At 46.9% G+C, this 23820-nt stretch overlaps 1 protein-coding gene across 1 annotated transcript in view; it reads left to right on the forward strand.

The window, feature by feature from the left end:
* Nucleotides 1-23126, forward strand: part of LOC126018417 (guanylate cyclase D-like) — a 44439-nt gene extending 21313 nt beyond the window's left edge. Inside the window, exons 13-19 of the mRNA XM_049780558.1 lie at nucleotides 3054-3217; nucleotides 3566-3758; nucleotides 14765-14939; nucleotides 15609-15707; nucleotides 16626-16720; nucleotides 19128-19213; nucleotides 23018-23126. Of these exons, the coding sequence (XP_049636515.1) occupies nucleotides 3054-3217; nucleotides 3566-3758; nucleotides 14765-14939; nucleotides 15609-15707; nucleotides 16626-16720; nucleotides 19128-19213; nucleotides 23018-23126 (921 nt within the window). The remainder of the gene's footprint in view (nucleotides 1-3053; nucleotides 3218-3565; nucleotides 3759-14764; nucleotides 14940-15608; nucleotides 15708-16625; nucleotides 16721-19127; nucleotides 19214-23017) is intronic.
* Nucleotides 23127-23820: the final 694 nt, after the last annotated feature.

Raw genomic sequence — 23820 nt, forward strand, 5'->3', positions numbered from 1 at the left:
ACCCACTGTACTATCTCTCTCACTCCAGTGGAGCAGGATCTTATCTAGATGGCCATGATGCTTGGAAGCCCAGCACATCCAGGGTCTCTGGACCAAGCCAAGAGTCCTTTGTGGCTGGGGAACAGCATTAGCTCCCTGAATCAGTGAGTGGAAGATGTGAGGGCCTATGGGGCCCCCTAGCGACCCCTGGAGACAGGCACAAAGAAAGAGGCAAATCTGTGCCTGCAAGGTCGCAGAGGGCAGTGTGGGCCTGTCTGGGCTGGTTAATGGCTCTCACAGGCCCATCTTCAAACCTGAGGTGATACCTTGGTGCCACACCTTCCTGTCCTCTACTCCCTGCCGCCCTAGGATGTTGTCAAGGAGATGATCAGACAGGTGAGAAGGGAGCCAATGGCAGAAAGATAAGACACCCCCAGGGTCCAGCTCTCTTTTCTCCACATCCCTTCCATGCCTCTGCCAGGTGTTGGGACACTGTCTGCAATTTCCAGATGGGATCAGAGGCAGTTTCATTCTAAGAGGTCCCAGAAGCATAGCCACAGAGTTTGGATGAGCTACCTGTTCTTCAACACCAGAGCAGCCTTTCCAGATCAGAGATTACCTGTCCAGAAGAGGAAAAGGAGGTTCTTGTCCTGAGCAAAGGGACACTGTAGGAGAAGGGCCATGGCTGCCTGGAGCAGATAGGAAAAGCATTGCCCTGCAGGGATCACAATGGCTCAGAATGCTTTGTGGGGAATCTTCACTGCCTGTCAGTGCCTGCTCTTCTACCTTGGTTGAGTCGTTTATTCTGTTTGGCCTTTGACATTCCCTTGAAAAACAAAATCAGCCTAAATTGCCTTATTGGAATAACCATTAAGTAAGAGAATTAAGTTTCCCTTTTATTTTTGTGGTGCCAAGGATTGAATCCAGGATCTCAAGACAGGTGGTTCATTGCTGAGCAGTGTCCCAGGTCCCCTAACTTTCTATTTAAAAAAAAAAAAAGTAATGTCTTGGGGCTGGAGAGAGAATATAGTGAATAGTGTGCTTGCCTTGCACTAGGCTAATCTGGTTTCAATCCCCAGCATTCCATATGATCCTCTAAGTACCACCAAGTGTAATTCTTAAGTGCAGAGCCAGGAGTGAGCCCTGAGCATTGCTGGGTATGGCTCAAAATTAATTAAGTGGGGCCGGAGAGATAGCACAGTGGTGTTTGCCTTGCAAGCAGCCGATCCAGACCAAAGGTGATTGGTTCGAATCCCGGTGTCCCATATGGTCCCCTGTGCCTGCCAGGAGCTATTTCTGAGCAGACAGCCAGGAGTAAACCCTGAGCACCGCCGGGTGTGACCCAAAAACCAAAAAAAAAAAAAAAAAAACCACCCAAAAAACCCCAAAAAACTAATTAAGTAACTAACTAAAGTAATTATAGATAAATAAAAATCAATGTCTCTGAGGGCCAGAGCAATAAGGCAGTGGATAAAGTGCTTGCCTTGCACATGATTGGCCCTGGTTCCAACTTCAGTACCACATATGGGCCCGCAAACACTACTAGGAGTGATACCTGAGCACAGATCCAGGAGTAAGCTTTGATCATCACCAGTTATAGCTCAGAAAACAACAATAACAAAATAGTTTTTTTGAGAAGAGAATGAGAGAGGTATGAGAAAAAGAAAGGCCACTGACCTTGAAATAAAAAGACTTGAGTGTGTATTCATTTGACATCACAGAGAGTATTTTATCCAGTGCACCTAAACCAGAAAGTGAATATTAGGAAGAAGAAAAGGATTATCTGTTGAGACTGTGAATGTGTAGTTGGGAAACTCAAATCAATAAGAAAGATACCCCAAGTGATAAAAAAATAATTAAATGGGAATGATCAATGCTAAAATTAAACATATAAAAGACCTCAACTGGAAACTAAAAACCCCTTTTATGTGGTCCTTGGAATGTTATTCCCTAGCTTCTTTGTCTCTTCAACTATAAAATGGGACTCCTCCTTGCAGAGGTGACATTGTCAGCAGATGCTTCCTGTCATTGGGGCTCACAGGTCAACAGCTGTCACACAACCTTTTTGGTCTTTAAGGGTGTGTCTATCCTGCTTTCAATGGGCAGCACAAATTGGGGGCTCCAGAGGGTTCTCTCCTTACAAACATTGGATGAGAAGTGATATGCATGGAAGTGGGGTGCATGCTCTCTCTCTCTCTCTCTATTACACACACAAACACACACACACACACACACACACACACACACACACACACATACTCAGGTGCCAGATTAGAGAAATAGGTCCTTCACTTTGACCATCATTTGTTTGCTTCTACTCTGCCCTTTTGGAAAATGGTGACCACATGGAGAAGGACCTGGCAAATGTCCTTAAGGAAGTTGCTTCCATCTTTCTGCAAAACTGTTGAAGATACAATTTATTATACGAGTGTCTTTCTTGAGAAACCTGAGTCTGCTCAGGATTGGCAGTATATGTCATTTACTTGCTTTTGAATCTGGTGCCCTTAATATTTATGCCTTTTTTGGTGTTATTTTATTTTATAAGTATTTAAAATATTTGAAACAAGGAGAGAAACAAAGAGGTTGTACATATATATATATATATATATATATATATATATAATTTACTTACATTGAACTTATCTGTTGTCACCCATTCATTCATGTATCATAGCTACTAACATATTTGTTGTCTGCCTACTTTCCTCTTTACTCATTCCTGTACCCATTCTTGTACCTATCCATCTATGGACCTATTCATGTGTCTTCTATCTTTGAGACAAAGAATATCTGTTCCAAAGTGTTGTAAGAACCCTTACAGCATTTATATATTTGTTGACAAAAAAAGGTTGCTTTCTCTGCAGTTTATCCCCATCTGCTTGCCTCATTCTCCATCCCCCCTCATCTTCACTTCTGCTGTTTGTGCTCTCCCCATCAGACCAATCTCCTTCTTGTCCCTTACTTGTTTTTCTCCACTAATCTAGCTACTCAAGATAGGGACTGTCTGTGATCCAACTTCCCAGCTGAATATGTGGCCTTTCATGAGTGAGCTGAGTCTCTGTTTCTTTCTGCAGTTCAAAAGCCTCAACCAAGGCAAGAAGACCAGTGTGGTTGACTCGATGCTACGAATGCTGGAGAAATATTCCCAGAACCTAGAGGACCTGATCCAGGAGAGGACAGAGGAGCTGGAGCTGGAGCGGCAGAAGACAGAAAGGCTTCTCTCTCAGATGCTACCTCCGTGAGTGTCCCTGGGTCCCTCAGGGTGCCTCCAGTCATGGTGGCTCTGAGCCTAGGGAACAGGTGTAAGAGCTGGGAAATCTGGGTGCATTCATCCAATTCCTCCAACAGATTTTCCCAGAGTCCTTATGTGTGCCAAGCATTGTGCTGGGCACATGTTTACTGCATCTTGGCTCCCTCAAGACCCTTATGTGCAACATATAATGCCTTGTATCAGCTCAGAGGAAGTATTTCCACAGAGCATTGCCAGGTCCTCTGAGGCTCATCCTAGGTCTTTCCTCAAATCTACTCTCTCACTTCCACACTATGAAAAGGGGTCTTGTTACTCTGGCCCTTCCTTTTCCTTCAGCTCTGTGGCCGAAGCTCTGAAAATGGGAACAACTGTGGAGCCAGAGTACTTTGACCAGGTCACCATCTACTTCAGCGACATTGTTGGTTTCACCACCATCTCAGCCCTGAGTGAGCCTATTGAGGTGGTGGGCTTACTCAATGATCTCTACACACTGTTTGATGCTGTTCTGGGCAGCCACGACGTGTATAAGGTGAGGCTGGCATTCCATCTCTTCTTTCCTTACTACAGTGTTTGTGTCTACCTGGACTTCTGGTGGTTCTCATAGGCCTCATAATGGTTTGCTACTGCTATGTAGCAAGTAGTTACCAAGCCCAGTAGGGTAAAAAAATCAGTAGTTACTCTTGTTCACAGGTTTGTTGGTCAACTGGGAGGTTTTCTGGCTTCAGTTGGACTTATTGCTTATGATCAGCTGTGAGTGAGGCAGGAAGAAGCTCTGCCAATCTTGCCTGGGCACTCTCAGATCTTTGCAGCCTTGATGGAAACTGTATGGTTCCACTCCCCACACTCTCTCCCAACTGCCAGCAGGCTGGTGGGCATTGCTCACTTGATGATGATGGTCCCAAAGAGAAGGCAGAAGGAACATAGCCTCTTGAGTTCCCAGCTAGGATAGGACCTAATGCTATTTCTTACTTCATCTATGTGCCAAAAAAAAAAAAAAATTAAGCCTGTATTTCAGTTGTGGCTGGCTGGAAAGTGAAGGGCAGGCAGAGATTTTTACTTTCTTGTGGATAACCTGGGTTCAGACCCCAGCACTGAGTGCAGAACCAGGGGTAAGCCTTGAGTAGGACCAGTGTAGCCCAAAAATTAAAAAAAAAATTCCACCTCTGGATGAGAAAAGCTTAAGCAAAAGAGGTGTCTAGAGAACAGGGCAGAAACTGGGCCATTTTGCCCTTCATTGACCACCTGTTCATTCTTCTGTCCTCTTAAACAGTCCATATTTAAGATGTGTCAGCACCTGACCCTGCTCTCTAGGAATTGTCTAGCCTGTAGTTCAAGATGCTGCAACCTACAGTGAGAGTGAGACTGGGGGACTGGGATGTGCACCACTGAAGAGCATGGCAGACTTCTGAAAGAGGAGTTGGTGCCAGTACAATCCAGCCTGATGGCAGCTCCATGTGGGTAGTAGAGGAATGAAGCTAGAGGCTGGGGCAGTGGGTGTGGTGAGTGTGGAATCTGATGGACATGAATGGCACGAGGGATCAGGGAGTGAACAGGTGGGAGCTCTGGATTTGGTGGTGTCCAAGGTCTTCTGTGATTGGCCCTGACCACCCCTGATCCTGGGTTTGCCTCCCATCCTCTCTTACCCCCACTTCTGTGTATCTTTGGGCAAACAGCTTCCCCTCTCTGGTCCCTGTGTCTTCAGTTCTGGGGGTCACAGTGCTGGGTGAATTCTGCTCCTTTGTAGGGAATAAACTTCCATATCCCTCGATCATTTAGCTCTGTCCCTGCACGGGGACCTCCCCTTATCTTGCTCCTGAGCTTGCACCAGCTTCAGGGGTCTTGGACTAGCTTCAGACACTGACCCTCACCCTTTTTGCCAAGTAGGACAGAGCACCCATGACCCTCCAGAAGAGAGGGTCAGAGCACTAACAGTATTAACACAATGAGCCAACAGCAATAGGCACCAACACTGACCGGGGTATCCTCTGATCTGAAAACTTGTCCAAAGAAGAACCTAAGTCAATCTCCATCATCTATGGGTCTGACAGTGACCGGGACCTTGTGATCAAGCAGGAAACAAATGATTAAGTGACTTGACAAAGAGGAGAGGGGAGAGGGAGAGTGAAACTGAAAATTGAACGTGGGCATTGTGGACCCAAGATCTCCCTTTGGCCATGGTCCCCAGGGTGGTGGCCTGGCTGTTCTCAAAATAAAGGGGCACAGTGGCTCATAAGGCCTGCAGGACCAGCTCTACCTACCCTGCCCCTGTGCTCTCCTCAGTCCACCCAACCTCTATTGACTCTGCCTCCCCAGACATTGCTCTCTCTAGTCCAGTGCTTCTCAATTATTTTCTGTCATGCCCCCTAGGAAGAAGAAAACATTTTTCGCGCCCCCCCCACGCGACTGTAAATAGTATCTTTATTAAAAATACTTTAACCTGCAAAACAAACATATATAAAATAATTTGAGCTGATTTTTTAATCAAAGGTGATGTCTGGATTAATGTCTACACGTTTTGCAATGCATAGCTTTTTGAAGCGGGGTTTGAAGCAGGACACAGCAACTCTAAGCTCCAGAGACATACAGAGACATAAACACGGAGCTTAGCTTGTTATGACAGAGTATGCCGAGGTCAAACGCGCCACCCCTTTAAGGAGCCTCGCCCCTCCCCCGGGGGGCGCACCCCACTATTTGAAAAGCACTGCTCTAATCACACTAGGCCTATGCACAAGCTCTTTCCTCCACCTGGAACTCTCTCTTTTCCTGCTTCCCTCCTGTAGTTCTCACATCATCCCCAGCATAGGTGGGCACCCCAGGGCACTGCTTTCACTACTGATTCCCAGATCACACAGCCACACCCGCTTCCTGCTTCCAACTTCCACCACTTTCTCCCTTGGGTGCCCACCACATGGCCGGTCCTCATATAGTAGGCTTGGACTATATGAGAAGAGCCCATGGAGGCTCAGAGAGACAGTCATGGGGCTAAGATAGCATGACTGGTAGGGCAGAGCCAGGACAAAAACCTGCAGTTCAGCCCTTCTCTATCCACTTGGCCCCACAGTCCCGCTCTGACCCTCGTTGGCCCCTGAGCCTCAGCCATGGCTGGACACGGCTTCCTTCCTGCCCCCCTCATGGCCTGCTTGGCCGCGGTTCTGAGCTGCTGTCTCTCACGCTGACTTTCCATCTTGCCTGCAGAGCTGCGCTGGCCCCATGGGCCCCCGGAAAAGATTCCTCATCTCATCTGGCTGCGACGCACAGCTTTGATATGCCCTGAGTCACCCCTGGCCTTGTCTCTTCCTCCCCTGCTAATCTTTTCTCACACATGTGTTCCTCCCAGCTCTGAATCACGCCTTCTGGTCTGCTCTGAACGCTGGCCAAGAGGTCTGCACTTTCTGGCGGAGTGAAATGAAATGAAACAAGGCCCCTTCACCCCTCCAGATGCGGGGGGACGGGAGGCCGCGCGCCAGGATGTGTGAGCGCCTCGCTCATCACTCACGCCCTTCGCCTTGCTTTCCCCTCAGGCCCCAGCAGGATCTGGTTACTGACTGCCCTTTAATCCGGAATGGGCTGGGAGAGAGCCAGGCCGTCATTTCCTGGTGCTGCATGGCTCTGTGATCCCTCCCAGGCCTTGCTGAGCGAGCACTTTGATGGCTGGAACATTCAAGAATCATGAGGCTTTAGGGGAGAAGAGGACTTAACCCCAGTCGTCAGGCAGAGGCGGATGAGACAGGCACTCTATGCTCAGGGGCCAATCCTGGCTCTGTGGGTCAGAGGACCCACAGGGGTCAGTGCTGGCTCTGTGCTCAGAGGACCATATGTGGTACCAAAGATCGAACTGAGACCTGTCACATGCAAGGACCTTACCCCGCTGTGGTATCTCTGGCTGCAGAGTGCTGCTGTTCTTGTTGGTGCTGATGTTGGTTCAGTGATGGGGATCTCACATATGCCCAACCATGGAGCTGTGAGCTTGACATTGGTCACCTTTCAGTCTGCAGTGCTTGAACATGCAGCCATGGTGCTCCCTGAGGTTTGTATTTCTGGAGTTGTTTACATACTTGTTTTGCCATCGTTCGTCCTCACTGAGGTGCACTAATCATGGCTGTGTTCTCATGGGGATTTACTGGGGTGCTCATATACCTGCTTGCAGAGCTCATATGGCACTCACATAGCTTTTTCTTTCCCCTTTGTTTGGGGACCTTAGCTGGCTATGCTCAGGACTTAGTCCTCTCTCTCTGTGCTCAGGATTCACTCCTGGTGGGGCTCAGGGGACCATACGGGGTGCCAGAGATTGAATGCAGATCAGCTATGCGTAAGGCCACTGTACTATGGATTTGATCTCCACACAGCTTTTTTTAAAGTAGTGTTCACTGGGGGTGTGGGAAGAGCACTTCTTTTTGTGGTGCTTATTTATACCTGGCTGTGCTGGAAATCCACTGAGGTGCTGGGGATGGCAAAGAGCAGAACTGGCAAGTTTGAACTCAGCCTCTGTGGGACAGTAGGGGGTTAAACTTGTGCTCTTAGCCCTACACAATTCCTCTGGGCCCTTCACAGGCTTTGGTTTAGCATCTCCAGAGAGCTCCCATATTGCTATCTTTTTAACCCTTGCAATGCCCCTGGAGGGATGGACCATTTTCCTTTCTGCTCTATCTCTGGATGGAGACACAGGCTCAGAGAGGGAAGTATCCTGCCTATGGCCTTACGGCAAGCTAATGATGGAGTCTCATCCACAGCCACGTTGCCAGCTGGGGAATTTTTGCTCTTGCCTTCCTTCTGGCTGCATTCTCCCATGTCAGAGGATGACCTTTGCTTCCAGTCCACTGTGATCGGATCTTTGTTTATCTCTGAAGACTCACTTCTAAGCCATTTACTGACCATCTGCATGTTGCTAGGGTACTGATGGCAGGTACTACAACAGGGAGGAAGAGGGTGAGGTGAGCTTCCACATCTTAGAGAGTGTGATGTGGGGTACAGCTGCTATGGGCCACCCTGCCATTTCTCCTTTCACACCCAGGCCTTTGTGCCCCCATTGGAGCCACCCAATAGCCCTAGTGCACATACTGCCCCAGAGTCACAGCTACAGGCTAATGGGACACCACAAGCAGCCCATCTCTAGGTCATCCTCAGGGACATGGTCACACTCCTGCTCCACCCTGAAAAGATATGCCAATCACATGCAAGGCAGGGACAGGACCTCCCTGGTTGCTACAAGGCCTCCCCAGAAGAGTCAGAAGGTTTTCTAAATAGAGTATCATGTCATCTGCAAACAGTGTGTGTTGAATAAGATATTAATTATAAAGTCCTGGATGGAGGTGGATGATGGTGAGATGGGTGGAAGGATGGCCTTTCTCCTCTAGCTTGGGCCATGTGCCTGCCAGCCCCTCCAGCATGTGAGTCTGGATAGCCACAAGGAAATGATCCACAGACAGTCGGGTTTCAGGAGACATCAACTTTATTAAGGCCTTGGCCAACATGTGTGGTCTATAATCTTAAACCTATTAAGCAATCTCCATAAGTAGCTCTGCATTCAAGCCTGTCTCTTCTCCCTCCATCCTGCTTCTCCCTGAATCTCTCTCTCTCTCTCTCTCTCTCTCTCTCTCTCTCTCTCTCTCTCTCTCTCTCTCTCTCTCTCTCTCTCTCTCTCTATCCTTGAATCTCCTTTACACCCTTCAAACAATCCTTTTGTTACCTACCAAGAACCTCTCCCAGAAAAGGGCTGATCTTATCATCAGGTAAGATAACACCAGAAGATGGAGTGTGGGGTAACAAGTGAGAGCTTGACTCTTCCTTTTCTATCTGGATACCCTTGATATCTTTTTCTTGCCTAATTGCTATGGCAAGTACTTCCAGTACTATGTTGAATAGGAGTGATGAAAGGGGGCAGCCTTGTCTTGTACCAGATTTTAGAGGAAAGGCTTTATAATTATCTCTATTGAGAATAATATTTGCCATTGGCTTGTGGTAGATGATCTTCACTATACTGAGAAAAGTTCCTTCTGTTTCCATCTTGTTCAGAGTTCTTATCATGAATGGACCTTATCAAATGCTTTCTCCATGTCTATTGATATGATCATATAATTTTTTTTGTTTGTTTTTGGGCCACACCTGGCAGTGCTCAGGGGTTACTCCTGGCTATCTGCTCAGAAATAGCTTCTGGCAGGCATGGGGGACCATATGGGATGCTGGGATTCAAACCAACCACCTTAGGTCCTGCATAGGCTGCTTGCAAGGCAAAGGCCACTGTGCTATCTCTCCGGCCCCTAATTTTTATTTTTCCTTTTGTTGATATGGTGTATTATGTTGATTGATTTATGTAAGTTAAACCAACATTGCATTCCTGAAATGAAACCTATTTGATCATGGTGTATGATTTTCTTGATGAGCCATTGGATCCTATTTGTCAGAATTTTGTTGAGCATCTTTCCATTTGTGTTCATCAAGGATATTGGTCTGTAGTTTTCTTTTTTTTTTTCTTTTTTTTTTTTTGCAGCCTCTCTGTCTGGTTTTGGTATCAGTGTGATGCTAGCTTCATAAAAACTATTTTTTTTTTGTTTCTTGAGTTTCCTGAAAAAGTCTTAAAAGGGTTGGCAGTAGTTCCTCTTGAAAAGTTTGAAAGAATTCATTAGTGAATCCATCTGGGCCTAGGCTTTTGTTTTGGGGAAGACTTTTGATTACCATTTTAATTTCCTCAATAGTGATGGATCTGTTTAGCTATGCTAGATCATCCTGATTAAATTTTGGAATATAATAAGAGTCCAAGAATTTATCCATTTCTTCCAGGTTCTCATGTTTTGTGACATAGAGTTTCTCAAAGTAGACTCTGAATCTCTGTATTATCTGTAGTGATCTCTCCATTTTCATTTCTAATCCAGTTTATTTATTAAGTTTCTGTCTCTCCCTTTCTTTGTGAGTTTTGCTAGTGGTTTATCAATTTTGTTTATTTTTTTTTAAAAGAACTAACTTTTGCTTTCATTGATCTGTTGGATTCTTTTTTTGGATTTCCACTTCATTGATTTCTGCTTTAAGCTTTGTTATTTCCTTCTGCCTATCTTTTTAGTTCCATTTGTTGACCATTTTTAAAATTTTATAAGCTATGTCTTTAAACTATTTATGTAGGCCCCTTCTTCCTTCTTGATGTGTGCTTGCTTGCAAAGCTATAAATTTTCCTCTGAGTACTGTTTTTGCTGTGTCCCACAAATTCTGATAATTTGTGTCTTCATTGGCATTTGTTTCCAGGACTGTGTTGATTTTCTTGTTGATTTCATCTCTGACCCATCGGTTGTTTAGTACTGAGCTGTTTAATTTCCAGGTTTTAAAGTTTTTCTTCTGTGTCCCTTTGTAGTTCACTTCTAATTTCAGTGCATTGTGATCTGAGAAGATAGTCTGTACAACTTTTTCCTCTTGATTTTATGGAGTTATGTTTTATGGGCCAGCATGTGGTCTATCCTGGGTATTGGAGAAGAATGTGAATCCAGTTTTCTGGGGATGGAGTGCCCTATATATATCTACTAGTCTACTTTCTTCCATTTCTCCTTTCAGAGCTAGAATATTCTTGTTGTGTTTCAGCCTGGTTGACATATTAAGTGGTGACAGGGCAGTGTTGAGGTCTCCCACTGTTACTGTGTTGCTATTGATGTCTTCTTTCAAATTTGTCAAAAATTGTATTAAATATTTCCTGGTCCCTCATTGGGTGCATATATGTTTAGGAATGTGATTTCTTCCTGTTGTAATCCCTTGCTTATTACGAAATGTCCACCTTTGTCCCTTATAACTTTTTTAAGGCTAAATTTTGTGTCATCTGATAGTAATATGGCCATCCAGTTTTTTTTAAAGAAGTTGTTTGCTTAGATGACTGCCCCCCAACCTTTGATTTTGAGTCTATCTTTGTTCTGACTATTCAAATGTGTTTCTTGTAGGCAGAAGAATGTTGGATTCAGCTTTTAAATCCATTTTGCCACTCTGTGTCTCTTAACTGGTGCATTTAGTCCATTGCTATTGAAAGAGATAATTGTCATGGGTTTAGTATCATCTTTGTGTAAGAGTTTGGTGTGTCTTTTGTATGTCTTGTCTTAAAGTATACCTTTCAGTTTTTCTTTAAGGATGGCTTTGAGTCTGTAAAGTTTCTGAGCTGTTGTTTATCCTTGAAGCTATGTATACTTCCTACAAACCTGAAAGTGAGTCTGGCTGAGTATAGTATTCTAGGTGAAGCATTTGTTTCATTGAGTTTTGTCACTATATCCCACCACTGCCTTCTAGCCAATTTTGTGACAGATCTGCTATAAATCTTAAGGATGCTCTGTTGAATGTAATTTCTCTTTTTGATCTTGCTGCTTTCAATATTCTATCCCTATCTGTGGGATTCACCATTGTGACTTAGGGTGCTTTTATATTGGATCTCTTTTAGCTGGTACTCTTCAGGCATGCAGGATTTTGTTGCATGCAGTCTTTAGCTCTGAAAGTTTCTCTGCAGTAATTTCCTTGACTGTTGATTCTTCCTGGGGATTTTCTTCCTGGGTCTCTTGGATTCCAATGATTCTTATGTTGTTTCTTTTTTTTTTTTTTTTTTGGTTTTTGGGCCACACCCTGTGATGCTCAGGGGTTACTCCTGGCTATGCGCTCAGAAGTTGCTCCTGGCTTCTTGGGGGACCATATGGGACGCCGGGGGATCGAACCGTGGTCCGTCCTAGGCTAGTGCAGGCACCTTACCTCCAGCGCCACCGCCCGGCCCCTCTTATGTTGTTTCTATTGAGTTTATCAAAGACTTCTATTTTCATCTGTTCACATTTTTTGAAGATTTTTTTCCTTTATATGATCATTTGTTTTAAGACTCTTTCCATTCTCTTTTGTTTTATGAAGTTGTTATGTATCTCATCTTCCAGCCCATTGATTCTGTCCTCAGGTGCTATTATTCTGTTGGAGAGGCTTTCCAGTGAGGTTTTCATTTTGCCTACCACATTTTTTTCAATCCTGCTATTTCAGTTTGGAGTTTTTTGATTTCTATTTTTATATCCTCTTGATTCTTATTTGTGGTCCATTCAGCTCGATCTATGCTTTCTTTGAGTTCTATGAACATTCTCCATATTTCTTCTCTAAACTCCTTATCTATAAGTAGGTGGTTGGCACTTTTCAGGTCATCAGAGCTTCCATCTTCATTCTCTATACATGGTGTTGGCCTGCGTTGTTTCACCATTGTCATGTCTATAGTGTGATGTTTTCTGCGTGTTGTGCTAGGGTTCATTGACTAGGAGATGTATGCGGCCACTGAACCAAGAGGAGTATCTGGGCTCCTCAGGCTCCACCCTTTTTGGGCAGTGCCAGCTCATCTCTGATTATGTGGCTTCTGCAGATACTTCTGGGCAGGTTCTGGTGGCTGAGGCTTGGAAGGTGGTCGGTTGTGATCAGGCTCTCACAAGAGTCAGCAGGTATCTGAGCTGTGTATGTTCAGAAGTTGCCTGTGTGCAGGCCCTCAGGCTGCCTGAACAAGGTCCACACTGTGCTGTGTGATGTTGGCAAGTGCCTTATCCTCACTGGCCTAGTTCCACCTTCACACTAGCAGTAGTAAAAGTACCTACCACACAGAATTCTTGAGAACTACTATGTTCATGTTTGGAAAGGGTTAGGAATAGTGGTTGGCATGAGACAGGAGTCTTGAAGGGATTGCTTAGTCTTTCCCATCTTGCCAGTGAAAAAAGATGTTCTTTCTCCAGTTTTAAGAATACTGGGGCCTTCTGTGTCTTCCCTCTTGGGGTATGGGTGGAACTCTACTACCACTAGCTCACAAATGTTGGTGGAACAATATTTGGAGGTTAGTACTCTGAGAAGGGAAGCCATCTTTTTTCCCCCCACTGGGAACACAAGGATTTTATGGGTTGGTGAAAGTGAGGAGATCTGAGGGAGAGCTTGGCAGAGAGGGATTAAGGGGGGAATGTCCTGCAAGGCCTCCTAGTGGGCAGGTGCTGAGGGTCTCTGTGGAGTAGAAGCAGCAGGCTGAAGCAGGGAGACCTGAGAGGCAGTTAGTAATGAACTCAGGAGGTCCTGCCAATAAAAGGCACCCCTACTGGCTGAGCTGGGCCTTTAAAAGGTAGCAAAAGGGCCTGAAGATAGTGCAGGTAGGGTACTTGCCTTGCATGATTCAGCCTGGGTTTGACCCTTGGCATCCCACATGGACCCCCAAGTACTGCCAGAAGTAATTCCTGTGTGTCATATGTGATGAGAGCCATATGTGATCCAAAAACTAACAACAACATCAACAACCTCAAAAAGGGAGCAAAAGGTCAATCTCTAAAGGTGATAAGACAGTTCAGGGGACTGAACACATGATTTGCTTGTACCAGACCTGAGGTTAAACTTGGCACAACTGCCATGAGTAGTCCTTGAGCAACAAACTCAAAGTAACCTGAGTACAGCTGAATTTGACTTTAAAATTTACTCTCCCCACCAAACCAAACTAAACCAAAATGTATCTAAGCAGAGTGTGACCTGATTAGGGCGGTTCCTTTCTGGGTGTTAAGTGTAGGACAGCTCATTGAGGGAGGGTTGGGGGCCAAGGCTGTAAAATAGTTTTGTTTTATTGAATACAGCATCCCTCTGGCTGGGAGCAGCAATACCACCATTGTCCAGCAGGAGTGAAGGGAGCACAGGTGGGGCTGTTTCTTTCTGCAGAAGGCAGGAAAGAACCGGAGCTTTAGCACTAAGAAGGGACCTTATGGGGTAGGGAGGGTCAAGGAGGGTTGTGGCCTGGGAGAAGTCTCTGCTCATTTGTATCTGTAGTCCCAAACCCAGTGTTCCCAGGATTGAGAGATACTCAGCAAAGTGGATGGTGTTCAGGAGGGATGGCTGAAATCAGCAGGGGAGAAGCGGTTTTATCCTTTTCTACTCAACTTCCCAAAGTCACTGTTGGCAGTAGTGGATTGGCCACCTCCTAAAGGGAGGCCTTCTGATCACAGAGATATGAGCAGGCCAGGCCTGCCATTGTACCTGGAAGTGTCCCCAGGCCAATTCTGAGACCTTGAGGTTCTCTTCTCCAAAACCATTAGTTAAGAAAGTAACAATAGTGCAGATGTGAAAGACAAAAATCTCTGCTTATGGAACCTCTGGAATGAGCTTGTGGTTTGAGAGATTATTTTGTGTGTAATAAATAAATATTTTACTATGTATTCCACATAGAAGGAAATAGACCAGTACCAGTAAAGGGCTCCATATGCACCCACTACCAACAAATCAACATTCTTCCCAATTCACTTTGGGAGGTTGACGGGTTTGTAAAGTAGGACTATTACATGCATGTGCTGCTTCCTGGATGGAGTACATCTATCTGCCTTGGAGGCCGTGTGTTGATACACCAGTCTCAGAGATGAGACTGGCCAGAAAAAGGGGCTGACAAGAGTCAGTCTATTGAGTGCTGTGGAGCTAGAAGGATGGCCCCCAAGGAGATGGCTTGTGAGCCACAAGGATGAGTCCCTTGAACCCAGAGGCCTCCCTGCACAGATGTGGGTGAAGTGGGGGAGTCCTCGAGTGTGATGAGGATGTAACTTTTAGGTAGAGACCATCGGGGATGCCTACATGGTTGCTTCAGGGCTGCCTCGGCGCAATGGCAGGCGGCATGCAGCAGAGATTGCCAACATGGCCCTGGACATACTCAGCTCCGTGGGTGACTTCCGCATGCGGCATGCTCCCGATGTGCCTGTGCGCATCAGGGCTGGTCTGCACTCAGGTGAGGGGGTGGGAATCAGGGTGGTTGTGGGGAACTGAGCCCTCTTCTCTTTCTTTCTTTCTTTGGGGTTGGGACTTCTAAAACCCTCTGAGAGAAAAACATGCTACGTTTTCTTCTACTACTTTAAGATTCTAAGATGTGACAAAGCACAGAATCTGGGGCTGCTTAGACCCTACCTCGTGTGCTGATTGGTTTTTGCTTATCTTAGCAATGATCAAAGCATCTTAGCTAATACTAACCCTTCTAAATGAGCTCTGCATTCTTGGACAGACCCTTCATGTGACCACCTGCCTTGCCAGTTTTGCTTCCAGAGTCAGAACCCCAAACTCCAGAGCCTCCAGCCCCTTGCCCATCTCTCCACCCTCGTCTTCTATCATTTCCTGCTGGCCTGCTTTCTCAATCACCGGTGGACCCCCAGAGATTGTGGGCACACACACACAGATACTCACTCACCTCTTTGGTCATTCTTAGACATAGCTCATGTATGACCTCTCCCAGGAAGTCCTCTGGGCTAGTCAGAGTCCCCAATCTGGGTGGTACAGAGTTTATCCTCTCCTCCCAGCTGGAGGTCTGGCTGAAGGCTGAGAAGGGTAAGACTGTGGCATTGCCACAGGGACCTGTCTGGAACCCACAAAGAACCAGTGCTCACCAGACATATTTGGATTTCAGGGCCCTGCGTGGCAGGCGTGGTGGGCCTGACCATGCCTCGTTACTGCCTCTTTGGGGACACTGTCAACACTGCATCCCGGATGGAGTCCACAGGCTTGCGTGAGTGTCTCATATTTCTCTCCTGGCAGGGACACGACTGTCAGTGACCCCTCTCCACCTACTATCGGAAATGGTGTTTAGTAACGGAAGCACCACCTGGTGGTTGAGTCCCTGAGGTTTCAGTGGAGCAGCTCTTGGTATTTTTCACCTTTCTAGGGGTTTTGCAGTGCTGTGATGAGAATTATCAGAGAAAGGATGACTTAGACACTTGCCCTGACTGCAGCTGGCTAGCTTTATAGCTGTGAGCTAAACTTCTTCCTCTGGGCCTTGATTTCTCAGCTGTGCTTCAAGGATACTCGCTTCCATGTAGCACCATTATGTGTTCCTTGGATGAAGTAGCCAGAGCTGCTGAAAACACAGCAATCCCACTTGCTCTGCTTCTCCTGAGCATTACTGAGCTTCTAGGAGCCATTGATGCCAGGACAGCTTATGCTGGAAAGCCTAACTCTTAATAAGAAAAGCCACTTATCTGGGACCAGAGAGATAGTACAGTGTACAGTGGGTGAGGCTGGGTAAGGCTCCTGCCTTGCATGTGGCCAACTCTGATTCAATTGCCAGTTGCACTTGGTTCCCTGAGCCTCACCAGGAGATTTCCTGAGCACAGAGCCATGAATAAGCTCTGAACATCCTGAGTGAAACCCCAAAAGGGAAAAAAAACAGAAACAAATATACTTCTCTGTCCTGCCTGAACCACAGCTCCCGAGCATCTACAGATAATGTCCCGAGTTCCTCATCAGAAGCTAAGTCATTTGCTTTTCCTCAAGGCCTCTATTTTAGTGACCTCCTCACTGCTAGAGGACTGAAGGCCTGGACAAGTTACTACAAGAATCAGAATTGTGATTCTGTCAGGACTGGGGCTGGGGCAAACTCTACCCCCAGGAACTTCATGGTGGGTGGTGATGGGCCCAACTTTCTCAGCCTACAGAATTCACGTCAGCCGAAGCACGGTGCAGACACTGCTCAGCCTGGATGAAGGCTACAAAATTGATGTCAGGGGCCAGACTGAGTTGAAGGTGGGTGTTGTCTTAATATAAATTAATGAGTCTTAGAGTTGGTGTGGGAATGGTGAGGCCTTTCTGGGCTCTTGCAGCCCCTACAGCCTGGCAGGTCTGAAGGTTGCAGGGTGAGGGTGGAGAGACTCACAAAGCAGTCAGATGAAGTTCCAGGAGTCAGCCAGCTTTATTTCACAGTCCCTACTACCATGTACACCTCCTCACCTCTATACTAAGCCTTTTCCTAGCAGCTACTTCTCTATTCCTTCTGGCCCTCTGGGCCCCTGTCTCCCTTTCAGCTGCTTTTTCCAGGCTTCCTAACTGGCTTCCAGGCTGACTAACTCCCATTTGCTGATGCTACTGCTGCTGAATCTGTTGCTGAATTGCTGATACTAAATTTCTCTGTTGAATCTTGCTGTTGATTCCTGCTTCTGCCCATCCTCACTTCTGCTAAAGTTTGCCTCTCTCACACTTCTCTAACTCTCCTTTTTATCCCCTCTCTCTCCCCATGCAAACTCCTTTACCCACCCATTCCAGGTGTGGGCAGTTCTGATCATTCAGTGGGATTAAAAAGAAGTTGGGGAAGGGGATACCCATAGGTGGGAGATTTTCTTTTCTGTGATTGCTGGCGGAATTTCCCAAATGTCCTTTTATTTAGGGGGGGGTCCCGACATGTCTGACAGGGTTGCCCGCCTGGGTTTGTAGACATATATCCCAAGTCAATAAAAACTCTTCCACATTCTGTTGCAACAGCATGAAAAGGCCCAGGGCAGAGCTCTTTGTCTATAGAAGACCTGCCTGGGAAGTACACAAAAAACAACACATGTGGATGGATGGGGAAAGTAAGGTCAATGTGTCTGTTTTCCTGTAGAATTGCTCCCAGCTCATGGGGACCTGGGCCCACTCTTGGCAGTGCTCAGCCCAGCTGTGCAGTGCTCAGGTCTGAAAGTACAGTGCTGACCACCGGGGCCACACCCAGCCACTGAGCTGGGGATCCAATTCAGAATTTCTCATAAACTAAATTCTCCCAGGCCTTTTAAGTGCCTGTCCTACAGTTGGGGGATTGAAATGAGAGAGTCAGGGTAACATCCAAAGTCACACAGCTGATGTTATCAGCTAGTGGCTCCAAGCCTGTGCATACTCTCCAGCACTGTTGGTCCCCTACTCATTCCTCGGAGCTCTAATCTGCATGTCCCCTCTCTACAGCCTGTTCTGACCAAGGAATACTTCTTGCACACCCAGCAGTAGTTATCATACCCACTCTGGGCATCTTCAGTCTTGGGACCAGCTCTCAGCTTCTTGTTTGCATGGTATTGGGGGAAATCTTGCCTTTGAGTACCCCAAAGCTCTGAAATTCAAGGCAGAAGCTACCCTCAAATGTAGCTGTAGCTTCTGCCTTGTGTTTGAGTGTCAGTATACAATAAAGGGAATGACATGTTGTCCTTTTCTTCTTTACTCCTTATACATAGCCCCCAGTTCAGCTGTTAGAGCCTGGCCTAGGAGAAAACTGCAGGACAAGGGCAACGAATGGCCCAGGGCAGCAACTGGCCCCAGCTCCTTCCCCACACAAAACCTGGCACAGAGAGGACTGTCAATTTGCTGCTGTAGGCAGAGCCAGGAATTCGGTGGAATTTTTGTCTCAAGAGATGGAAACCTAGAGAGACTGGAGGAGCTAGAGTTAGTGAGGGAGCCAGTCTTGTTCTAGAACAGATGAGGTATCTGAGGAACAGAGGACCCCAAGAACAGAAAGTACAGAGAAGCAGCAGCAAGGGACACACCCTAACTCATGACCTCCAGACTGGTCCAGGGGGCCCAGGAACAGTACTCATCCCTGGTCCAGGCTGGGGTATAAAACCACCCTTTCCTACTCTCTGAGCAGCTGTATCATCATGGGATGGGGAGCTTCCTGATCCTTCAATAATTGGAAAGAATCACAGGCCATCAAATCTTTATTTTGTTTTGTTTTGTTTTGTTTTTTTGGGTCACACCTGGCAGTGCTCAGGGGTTACTCCTGGCTCTAGGCTCAGAAATCACCCCTGGCAGTCACAGGGGACCATATGGGACGCCGGGATTTGAACCACCATCCTTCTGCATGAAAGGCAAACACCCTACCTCCATGCTATCTCTCCAGCCCCGGCTGTCAAATCTTAGTGTGGAGCCAAGCATCCAACCCAGGGCCTCATCTAGGAAAGCGAGGCACTCTCTTTCTGAGCTGTGTCTCCAGGCAGTGTTAACTTCTTTAAGCTTCATAGTTCTCTGAAGTGTGGGGACATGGAACATAGTGGCCAGTCACATGGCCAGCAGTGATCCATCAGGATGTGGACTTCAGGTTCTAGGCTGTTCTGCCAGAGCTCTGGAAATGGTGCCTCTGTTAGTGGTGGTGGAGCTGTTAGGGAGGAGGGCTCTACTGACTCCTCTCTCTCTCCAGGGAAAAGGCATAGAGGAGACTTACTGGCTGGCAGGGAAGGCCGGCTTCCCCAGGCCCCTCCCGCCACCTCTGCATATCAAGCCTGGGTGAGTAAGAGGAATTTCCCTCCAGAACTTGGCACCTGTTGTTTGATATTTGATATTTGTTGTTTTTCTGATGATAAGTATTAGCTGTCTTGAGTGGAAAGCTGGGAAAAGACAAAATTCTTTGGAGATGAACCAAGAGCCATCTCTTCATATAGGACGATACCTAAAGACAGCAGGGCTGTGTCCTGGTGAGGCCTACCCACACCAGTCTGGCTTGCCCTGCCCTGGCGGTGTTGAGTGTTCCATCACCACTGTGGTTGGCTAAACATGTGGGTTGCCCCAGTGTCTGTGCCGATCAGCATGGCCCTGCTCTTGATGCTGAACATATAGCAACTACCCATTCTGAGCTGATCTCAGGTCATGAGGGAGTGCATATTTTACTGTCACTTGTCACCATTCAGATGGTTTTCACTAACGAGGAATTTAAAGAGCAAAGGGCTCCCACAACTTGAACCTCAGAGAGCTCTGGCTCCTCCATTTGTCCTTCTTTTGAGGCCCAGGCTCCTCGCTGGGGGCAGCAAAACAGAGGTATGGGAGAGAGCAAGAACATCTTAAAGCAATGTGCTGTACTTCACTGTTCCCACAAAACTCAGGGCCCACCCCGAGAGGTAGGGGACAAAGGCAGAAATGTTGCCAATGGCTGAGATTCTCTGCTGGATGAGAAAGCTTTGAGTTGGCTGGGAGACTTATTTCTCTTTCTCAGGGAGGTGCTGGAATTAGTTGTGGGACTAGACCCCTGCAGGTCCTCCCCACTCTCCAAACCACACCCTCTGTGACCTGACTCTCCTCCTATTTCTCATCTCCTGTGACTTCACCATCTAGACCCTATCATGGAATCTTCCCATTATAACTCCATTCTGTCATCCAGCTGCTCCATTGTGACTCACCCTGTCACTTCCTGTCCCCACACCATGTTCCAGGCAACTCTGCCCCCTTTACTCATGGGGTCCTCCACCCATTTCCACCTGGAGCCCTCCACCCATTTCCACTCAGTGCCGGAGGGACCTTTAATAAAATTAAATGAAGAACTAATATTTTTGTACCACACAGCCACTCTTAGAGCTACCAGGACAACTTCTGGCACAGTGTTGGGCTGGGGGTGGGCATGTGATATTGGGGATCAAACTCAGCCTCTCACTTGGTGGGTACATGCTCCACCACCATTTTGAACATCTATCCTGAAAATGATTCTTAAAATAAAACACAAAACTCAACAGGTGAGTGTTCCCTGTATCATACATTTGGAACTTTCCAACAACTCTAGGGCTCAAAGTCAAGCTCTTTTATTTTATTTTATTTTATTTTATTTTATTTTATTTTATTTTATTTTATTTTATTTTTTGCTGGAGGTAGGGAGGACACACTTAGTGACTTAGTGGGTGACCCTCAAGGCTTACTTCTGACTCTGTGTTTAGGGATTATTATGGAAGAGACTGCAGGACAATATAGTGTGCAGAAGATCAAACCTGGGTCAATCATGTACAAGACTACATCTTACTCTATTTTTTGACTTTTGGGCCACACCAGCAGTGCTCAGAGATTAATCCTGGTTTTGTACTCAAGAATTACTTCTAGCAGTGCTCAGAGTACCATATGGAATGATTGGGACCAAACCTGGGTTGGCCTCAAGCATGGCAAGTACAGTATCCATTGTGTTATCTCTCCAGCCCTGCCTTACTTTGAAAAATAAAAAGTGGGAGAAGGGGACTGAAACAATAGTACAGGAGGTTGGCACTTATCTTGCATGCAACTGATCCAGGTTTCATCCCTGGCACATCCATATGGTTCCCAGAACCCTGCCAGGAGTAATCCCGGAACACAACCAGGTGTGGCCCAAATGCCAAACAAATACAAAAATATAAACTGGGGGGAGCAGTAATTCCCCAGTATTACTCAGGGCTAGATCCATTCCTGGGTTACCTGTGCTTCTCAGATTTTGATGCAACAATGGGATGCTGGAGAAAGAGTAGACAGCTCTCTGAGCTGACTCTATACCCCTCCCATCCAAGCTCCTTCACATCATCTCAGGGGCCCCTCTGGTTCAACCTGCTCCCTCCACTCTCCCCTCCCTTCCTCTATGCATCACAGCTCAGGTCCTTCTCAGACTTCAAGTACCCCAAGCTGCTTCCTGGCCATGATCTTTGCTCTTGCTATTCATCGTTGTCTGGCCCCCATCTTGCTTTAAGAACACTGTCATCTCTGTCCCATATCCCCTCATTCATTGAACTGTGCTTTGTTTTGTCTTGTTGGTACATTGGTGGAGCTTTGCCTCTGTGGCTACGAAGCCTGGGAGACCCCTCCAGTGACTATGCCTGCACAGTCGCCTCAGTGAGGAGTGAGTCTCCCCCGCAGCCTGGCTCACACCCCTCCTCTTCTGCTATCCTGGGAGTAGGAGTCGGCATGGCTAATCTCATGTGTCATCCCTGAGCAATCTTAGCTGACAGCTTTCCCACTTCAGAACAGAAACTTCAGAAAGTGCCAGAAATGTTTTCATCTTGTTGACCTAGGGAGTGAGATAGTGGAGATTATCCCAGTGTACTAAATGGAAGCCTGCCAGGAGGCCTGGCATGATCCTTACCCTCCTAGACTTAGAGATTCAAAGCCTGCATATGTACACATGGGGCCGTGCGCTCCCATTTGGGCACACAGGACCACAGGGACACAAATGTACACACATGTACACAGACTATGTTGGTGTACAAGATCACATGATTATGCAATCACACTCAGGACCATGTGCATGAGACCACCTGTTCACATATGTAGACATGGGATGAAGTATTCACATCTGGGCACATGGGATCATGAGTTCACATATATACACACACAGAATCATGTGCTCACATATGTGCCCATAAGACCACATGTTCATACATGAACAAGTGGGAACATGTGCTGACACATGTGCATGTAAAATCATGTTCTTATGCATGAGAATATGGATCACACCTGTACATACAAGATCACATACCCACACATGTGTATACATACCATACTTCTTGTGGGCACTCCACACAGGTAGATACAACCCTGCCTCTCACCTTATCTGACTCTGATATCAAAGACAGACAGACAAAATCTCTATGGAAAGAAATTAGGGTGCTAGGGTTGGCATTTGTCTGTGTATATAAAGCTGATGCTAAGCTTCAACTTCAATTGTCTGTATGCTAAGCTTACTTTTTGAAAAAAGCCAAGTTGTCAAAACTTACATACACTGAATTTGTCCCATCTGCAGAAATTACTAGATCCTGGACATCACTAGAGAGAGAAGAGAAGGGGATGAAAATTCTCTCATCAGGGTCTAGGCTGCAGAGGCTACGGAGAGGCCCTTTGTCCTGTTTCCGGGGACAGTCCACATGGGGCTGCTCCCTTCCTGCCAATCAGTTTCACATGTGTCCCCAATCTGTCTACTTTGGCTCTGGTTGACATCAGATCTCCTGCTGTAAAGGAGATTTCTTGCTCTGTCCTTCTGGGAACACGTGGGAGACAAACACAATAAAAGAATGTGGGGGTGGGTGGGAAGGGGATAGGATCCCTGCCCTAAGTTTGCATGGTATACTGAGAGTCTCAGACAGGGCCTCCTAGCCTTCCTGATAGCTCCTGGGCAGGCTGCAGCTGGGACAAGCTCCCATCTCCAGAGAGGTCGGGGTTGTATGAATTTTCTCACTTCACAGAGCCCTTGAAGCTGTGCCAGTCAGTGCACAGAGACTAAAAGCTAGGCAGGGAATGGCCACTTGTCAGGGTGGCGTCTCTGTGCTCTGGGCAGTGAGTGTTCACTCTTGTCTCTCTCTCTCTTTTCTCTAGGGAACCCTGGCAGGACCTCATCAACCAAGAAATCAAGGTGGCTTTTGTCAAAGCCCGCCAAGGCACTCAGGGGACCAACAGCTCCGGGAAGGCCCCAGCAGGGTCATGAGGAGGAACGGCCTGGGCAGGACAGCAGCCCAGAGACACTGCCCCGGGCCTCGTTTCACTCTGGCCAAGAATTCTCTGGCTGAGCTCCCTGAGGGCCAACAGGCGCTCATTAATCAGTGCCCTGGAGTGAGATTAATTGTCAGTTCCGCAGGAGTCCTTTGGGTAAACTTGCCTCTTGACACAGAAGCAGTAAAAATAGAAATGTTCCCTGCCTTTTTCCCAGTGCTGTGTTCCTGATAAATGCTTCTGATTCTGAGAGCTTGTTAGAAGAGGTTCTTTACTTCTCACAACACATGACAAACCCAGTCCCGGGATGCAGGGCCCAGAGGATACAGGGCTCCTTCACCCAGCCCTGCTTTACAGTGCTTCTCACAGCCTCCATTCCGGGCTTCTGAGATGACTGTGGACAGGCCCATTCCGGCCTGTTCCTTAAGCCTGAGCAGCTCTCAGAGGATGCGCCTCCTTCCCACCTTTCCTTTGGAAACTGCCTCTCTGTGAAGGTTGGGACTTGGGGCTAGGACATGGGTTACAAGAATCTCAGGAGAATGGAGTGAGGGATTGCTAGTTCATCAGTTCCTAGGAAAACGAGACTTCTCTCTTGCAAGAAGACATGATCTCAGTGCTGGAGAGATAGTACAGCAGCCAGTAGGGTGCTTGCCTTGCATGCAGCCCACATAGTTTTGATCTCTAGCATC

This window comes from Suncus etruscus, chromosome 9 (genome assembly GCF_024139225.1).
Source record: "Suncus etruscus isolate mSunEtr1 chromosome 9, mSunEtr1.pri.cur, whole genome shotgun sequence".
In the NCBI taxonomy this organism is placed as follows: Eukaryota; Metazoa; Chordata; class Mammalia; order Eulipotyphla; family Soricidae; genus Suncus; species Suncus etruscus.